This window comes from Gobio gobio, assembly GCF_949357685.1.
Source record: "Gobio gobio genome assembly, chromosome: 19".
Classification (NCBI taxonomy): Eukaryota; Metazoa; Chordata; class Actinopteri; order Cypriniformes; family Gobionidae; genus Gobio; species Gobio gobio.
In genome coordinates, this window is record NC_137112.1 from 572,501 (window position 1) to 580,000 (window position 7,500).

Genomic DNA, 7,500 nt, shown 5'->3' on the forward strand with positions numbered 1-7,500 from the left:
ACACACATCAGCACACACTGGTCATGTGACCCAACACACATCAGCACACACTGGTCATGTGACCCAACACACATCAGCACACACTGGTCATGTGACCCAACACATCAGATCACAGCTGGACCTGATTATAAAGCTATAAATGTGGACATACTTCCAGACTCCAGGGCTGAGGGAGGCCCTTTATAAGGCTTTATTATTTTATATCCCAGAATGTGTTCGTCTGGAAGAGGAGCGTCACACACACCAGGGAGGGCATGAGGTGATGTTCGTGTGTGTGTGTGTGATGGGTAGGTTTAGGGGTAGGGGCAATGTGTGTGTGTGTGTGTGTGTGTGTGTGTGTGCGCGCATCTCACCTGTTTGGCCAGCAGTAGCGTGTGTGTGTGTGTGTGTGTGTGTGTGTGTGCGCGTCTCACCTGTTCGGCCAGCAGTAGTGTGTGTGTGTGTGTGTGTGTGCGCGTCTCACCTGTTTGGCCAGCAGTAGCGTGTGTGTGTGTGTGTGTGTGTGCGCGTCTCACCTGTTCGGCCAGCAGTAGCGTGTGTGTGTGTGTGTGTGTGTGTGTGCGCGCGTCTCACCTGTTCGGCCAGCAGTAGTGTGTGTGTGTGTGTGTGTGTGTGCGCGTCTCACCTGTTTGGCCAGCAGTAGCGTGTGTGTGTGTGTGTGTGCGCGTCTCACCTGTTCGGCCAGCAGTAGCGTGTGAGTGTGTGTGTGTGTGTGTGCGCGCGTCTCACCTGTTCGGCCAGCAGTAGCGTGTCCAGAAGCTGTTTGGAGACGGACGTCTGACACGTGTGCTGTCGCTCTCGAGTCCGGCGGCGCCGTGAACCTGCGGAGAGAAGAGAGAGCGCTAGTCACTCACTGCTGACATCACGGGACACGCACACGCCATCTCACACGCCAACGCACACGCCATCGCACACGCCATCGCACACGCCATCGCACACGCCATCGCACACGCCAACGCACACGCCGCCTCACACGCCAACTCACACGCCGACTCACACGCCGCCTCACACGCCGCCTCACACGCCAACTCACACGCCAACTCACACGCCAACTCACACGCCAACTCACACGCCAACTCACACGCCAACTCACACGCCAACTCACACGCCAACTCACACGCCAACTCACACGCCAAACTCACACGCCAACACACACGCCAACACACACGCCAGCTCACACGCCAAACTCACACGCCAACACACACGCCAGCTCACACGCCAACTCACATGCCAGCTCACACGCCAGCTCACACGCCAGCTCACACGCCAGCTCACACGCCAGCTCACACGCCAGCTCACACGCCAGCTCACACGCCAACGCACACGCCAGCTCACACGCCAGCTCACACGCCAGCTCACACGCCAGCTCACACACCAACACACACGCCAACACACACGCCAACACACACGCCAACACACACGCCAACTCACACGCCAGCTCACACGCCAGCTCACACGCCAGCTCACACGCCAGCTCACACGCCAACACACACGCCAACACACACGCCAGCTCACACGCCAGCTCACACGCCAACACACACGCCAGCTCACACGCCAGCTCACACGCCAAACTCACACGCCAACACACACGCCAGCTCACACGCCAACACACACGCCAACACACACGCCAACACACACGCCAACACACACGCCAACACACACGCCAACTCACACGCCAGCTCACACGCCAGCTCACACGCCAGCTCACACGCCAGCTCACACGCCAGCTCACACGCCAGCTCACACGCCAACACACACGCCAACACACACGCCAGCTCACACGCCAACTCACACGCCAGCTCACACGCCAACACACACGCCAGCTCACACGCCAACACACACGCCAGCTCACACGCCAGCTCACACGCCAACTCACACGCCAAACACACACGCCAACTCACACACGCCAACTCACACACGCCAACTCACACACGCCAACTCACACACGCCAACTCACACACGCCAACTCACACACGCCAACTCACACACGCCAACTCACACACGCCAACTCACACACGCCAACTCACACACGCCAACTCACACACGCCAACTCACCACGCCAACTCACCACGCCAACTCACACACGCCAACTCACACGCACAACTCACACACACACAACTCACACGCACAACTCACACACACAACCCACACACGCCAGCTCACACGCCAACACACACGCCAGCTCACACGCCAACTCACACGCCAGCTCACACGCCAACACACACGCCAGCTCACACGCCAGCTCACACGCCAACACACACGCCAGCTCACACGCCAACTCACACGCCAAACACACACGCCAACTCACACACGCCAACTCACACACGCCAACTCACACACGCCAACTCACACACGCCAACTCACACACGCCAACTCACACACTCACACACGCCAACTCACACACGCCAACTCACACACGCCAACTCACCACGCCAACTCACACACGCCAACTCACACGCACAACTCACACACACACAACTCACACGCACAACTCACACACACAACCCACACACGCCAGCTCACACGCCAACACACACGCCAGCTCACACGCCAGCTCACACGCCAACACACACGCCAACACACACGCCAGCTCACACGCCAACTCACACGCCAGCTCACACGCCAACACACACGCCAGCTCACACGCCAACACACACGCCAGCTCACACGCCAGCTCACACGCCAGCTCACACGCCAACTCACACGCCAAACACACACGCCAACTCACACACGCCAACTCACACACGCCAACTCACACACGCCAACTCACACACGCCAACTCACACACGCCAACTCACACACGCCAACTCACACACGCCAACTCACACACGCCAACTCACACACGCCAACTCACCACGCCAACTCACCACGCCAACTCACACACGCCAACTCACACGCACAACTCACACAACTCACACGCACAACTCACACACACAACCCACACACGCCAGCTCACACGCCAACACACACGCCAGCTCACACGCCAACTCACACGCCAGCTCACACGCCAACACACACGCCAGCTCACACGCCAACACACACGCCAGCTCACACGCCAACTCACACGCCAAACACACACGCCAACTCACACACGCCAACTCACACACGCCAACTCACACACGCCAACTCACACACGCCAACTCACACACGCCAACTCACACACTCACACACGCCAACTCACACACGCCAACTCACACACGCCAACTCACACACGCCAACTCACACACGCCAACTCACCACGCCAACTCACACACGCCAACTCACACACGCCAACTCACACACGCCAACTCACACACGCCAACTCACACACGCCAACTCACACGCACAACTCACACACACACAACTCACACGCACAACTCACACACACAACTCACACACACACAACTCACACGCACAACTCACACACACAACCCACACACGCCAACTCACACGCGTGCTTCACACCGGCGCTCAGGCGGGAACACAGGATCTCCATGTAGGATCTCCTCAGGCATCCTGAGAGGAACAGAAGGTTTCAGATCCACAATACTAACATTTAAAAACATATTTACATGTATAGTACACAAAAAATATACTATAAACATATGAAATATTTAGTTTTTGTTCCATTATGTCACGTCTCACTATAGTACTCTACAGTAAGAGTTATTTGATGTTGATTTGTTTAGTTATTTAAAGCAACATGTTTATATTTTTTAATTAATGTGTTTGTTTATTTCAAATCAAAAGCATTCAACAACTGTTCTCCAGATTTAAACTAATAATATCTTTACATAGAGCAGATGTGAGGTGAAATAAATCAATAAGAAAACACGACAGACCTTCATCATCATCATCATCATCATCATCATCATCACAGCTGTAAATACTGTACCTGATCACATTCCTTCTGAGTTTGGGCTCTTAACTGTGATATTTCATGATGATGATGAAGATGATGATGATGATGATGATGATGAAGATGATGATGATGAAGTCCTCACCTGTGATCTTGGCCTGTGGTTCTGGGATCTCCACTAACACTGATCTCTGATCAGCCTCATCTGCCATTTTAAACTCTTTCTTCTCTTCCTGCTCGAAGCGCGGGATAATCTCTCAGTTTTTCAGCACGAAGCTCAAACAGCCTTCAGTTTCGCGCCATAAACTACCGAGAGAAACTGCCGACATTAAAAAGCACTAAACAACATTAGAGAAATGATCCAAAACTATAATAAACAACAGAGAAAAGTTCCAGCGTGCGCGCGCTCCGCTCTCATTCATTCAGCCGGAGCCCGCGAACACAGAGCTTACCGCGCGGGCGGGGCTTCCGCTTCCTGCGCTCTGATTGGCTCAGCGCTGTGGAGAGGCTGAATCCTGATTGGCTGGACGCCAGTGCTGTGGTGTAGAAGCTCTGGATCGACCATTTTATGATTAAATCTCTGAGCGTTAAATAATAATAACCCATCAATAAGTGTGTCTGAATCTGATTTGCAAGATATAAAAAGTCTTTATTAACATCTAGATCTTGTACATCAAAAATACATCATTGCTCTACATCGGAATCGATTACTACCAACTTATAATGAGTATAATAATAGAGTTTAGTCCAGAAAGAAAAGCACCATAAAGTGAAAGAGTCGCGATGGTCAGGAAGAGTTTTATCACTGTTGATTACAACTGAAGTTTCATTACAGCACCAAAAGTCTTCAGATAAAATGAAAGACCATAATAAAACACTCATGATTTGGCCGGTTGGTTCATCATGTTCAGGTTGTTATTAGACACACATTTCCCAGGGTTCAGTGGGGTTTGGACGGCGCTGATTGATCCTTTCGCTGCAGCGCATCCTTTGGGTTTGGGGATCCTGGTGGGTCCAGGACGCCGGAATGATTCCAGAGGCATCTGCAAACACAGAGGATCCGTCAACAGGGAACGTTCTAAGAGCGTTCTCTCAACGTTAGGAACAAACGTCTTCCAGTTACTCTTTAATAGTCTCTAATAATGTCCTCAAAACGTTAGAGCATTCATGGAACGATTTTCTGAAACCTTTCAGTTAGACGTTCGTCTAACGTTTTTTAAATGTTACTACTTTTTTCAGAAAACATTCAAAGTAACGTTTTGATAAATAAATGGGAATGTTAGCAAACCATTCACACCAAGGACGATAACTATAAAGATAACGATAAAGCACACAAACAGCAAAAAGTGCTTTGAGATTGACAGATTTGACAAGAAATCATTTTTTCTGAGGTAAATAATTGGTTTGAGTAGAGCCAACTCAAATTAAATAAACAAATGAACTTTCATGAGTATTTAGGACTTTCTTTTTCTTTTGAGTTCTCAAAACTGTAAATTTCACGTAATCTGAACTGTTTCATTGTTTTGCGTTTTATGAACTTGTTTCGTTTAATTTACACGAACTTAAATTCAACCGAAACTGGGCTGGGATTTCTACTTCCCAGCATGCTTTGCTATGACCCTCAAAAGGGACAGTAAATGGCCAAATTAAGTGTTATATTATGATTTTTTTTTAGCAGGATTACCGTTAAGTGTGAGATTTAGTTGTGTTTAATGTTTTGTTATGCTAGTTTAGAAGAGTTTCTGTTGGGGTTTAGCTAAGAGAACAGATGTATATGTTAAATACTGCCCTCGTTCAGCAAGTGCTATGCTATGCTAATGCTACCAAAATATGGTCACCAATTAGTACGGTGGCAGTTATTGAATTAGCTAGTCAAGTTTCCACTACAAAAACATTGAGATTACATGATATTTTTAAGTGCAATAATTAGCTTAAAATATTTACATTTCAGAGCAATTAAAATGCATGATTACAAAATAAAAATAAGCAGGTTAAAGGTGCAGTGTGTAGTATTTATGAGGATCTGACAGAAATGCAATATAACACACATAACTCTGTTTTCAGTGGAGTATAAAGACTGTTATGTGTTTATTATCTTAGAATGAGCCGTTTCTCTCTACACACACCGCGGGTCCCTTACAGTGAAGACGGCATTTTGTGCCGCCATGTTTCTACAGTAGCCCTAAAGGGACAAACTTCTCTACGGAGCGCTAGCTACTCTTTGCTGTCTCAGACGGTGGGCGGGTGCAATTCACATCCTCACGGCTAAAACTTACACACTGCACCTTTAAACTTGAAATTTCTTAACTTAAAACGTTTGTTTTAAATAAAAGTTTTGCCAAGTAGAAGCAAATGATCTCTGCAGTTCACAGAAACAACCGACTCTATATAACATTGATATAAGTGATCACCCAGATTTAGACATGTGACCCTGGACCACAAAAACAGTCATAAGGGTACATTTAAAAAAAACACATTAATAAATAATCTCTCCATTGATTTGTTAGGACAATATTTAGCCGAAATATTTGAAATCCTGGAATCTGAGGGTGTAAAAAAGTCTAATCTCCTTTAAAATTGTCCAGATGAACTACTAATAATACATTTATGATATATTTACGGTACTGTATTTATTAAAAATCTTCATGGAACATGATCTTAAGACTAATGATTTCTGGCATTAAAAAGAAAAATTTATAATTTTGACCTTTAGTTTTAACCGATAATCGTTTGTTTTACTCATATTTTCGCCAATTAACCGCAAAACGGGAAAGTGCACACCCTCTATAACGATAACAGAGAAACGATATCACTGACAGCCAATCAGAATCCACCCTGCTGTAACGAGCGCGAGCATTTAAAGCGACAGACGACAGAACTGCAGTAATAAACACAACCATATGTGGACGCTAATATAGTTATGACTCTGGTGTAAATGGGTCATTATTAGCTGGGTCATCAGAGATTATGGGTGTTTCTGCAACTACGGGCACTTTTAAGTCCCAGCAGTGAAATTTTTAGATTTATGTTAAAATTTGTTGTCAATATATTCACAGTGCCATTACACACCTTGACAAAAAATATAATTACTGATTAATGTGATTTAATATAATATTATGAAGCATTTATAGCTCAAAAGACTATTTTTGTTAATGTCCCACACCTGTGGTCTATATGTTGAGATGCATAAAATAAGCACATTTAATTACAATTTGACATTATTTCAAAATGGAATTGTTTAATATACACATTAATTTACAGCATCTTAAAATTCTTTGCATTATTTACTGATCAGGTTTATGATTTTTTAACTAAATGTGCCTGTCCCACACTTTTGAGTCCTTACCGCAACAATGAAAAAAAGCTTTAATATGAAATTTTAGGATTTCCATTTCTATGGAAACAGAAATGATCAGCACAGCTGACAGACTGAGCCACTAACAAGATAGCAAAACAATAAGGTAAACGTCATCTTTTCTGCTCTAGTATTTATTGCGCGTCCTTACCATTCTGCTTAATAATTGTGTATTTTGAACTACATTGTAAAAATAACTGTATATTACTGTTGAATTAATGTATATTAAGATGCTAAGAGTCAAAACTAATATAGTAGGCCTTGCTAGCTGCCAATTAGCTAAAATATGAGCAAAAATGTAATTACC

The 7,500-nt window shown here is 46.4% G+C and overlaps 2 protein-coding genes across 3 annotated transcripts in view; both read right to left on the bottom strand.

The window, feature by feature from the left end:
• LOC307143511 (uncharacterized protein) overlaps positions 1-4,273 on the bottom strand; it is a 7,618-nt gene extending 3,345 nt beyond the window's left edge. Inside the window, exons 1-3 of the mRNA XM_079845141.1 lie at positions 3,984-4,273; positions 3,430-3,495; positions 730-821 (exon numbers count right to left, since the gene is read on the bottom strand). Of these exons, the coding sequence (XP_079701267.1) occupies positions 730-821; positions 3,430-3,495; positions 3,984-4,050 (225 nt within the window). The 5' untranslated portion in view covers positions 4,051-4,273. The remainder of the gene's footprint in view (positions 1-729; positions 822-3,429; positions 3,496-3,983) is intronic.
• A 196-nt stretch (positions 4,274-4,469) lies between these two features.
• The window catches only part of filip1l (filamin A interacting protein 1-like), a 126,070-nt gene continuing 123,039 nt past the window's right edge, over positions 4,470-7,500 (bottom strand). For both annotated transcript variants that reach the window (XM_079845139.1, XM_079845140.1), the window contains one exon: positions 4,470-4,881. In XM_079845139.1, coding sequence (XP_079701265.1) covers positions 4,717-4,881 — 165 coding nt within the window. In that variant the 3' untranslated portion in view covers positions 4,470-4,716. The remainder of the gene's footprint in view (positions 4,882-7,500) is intronic.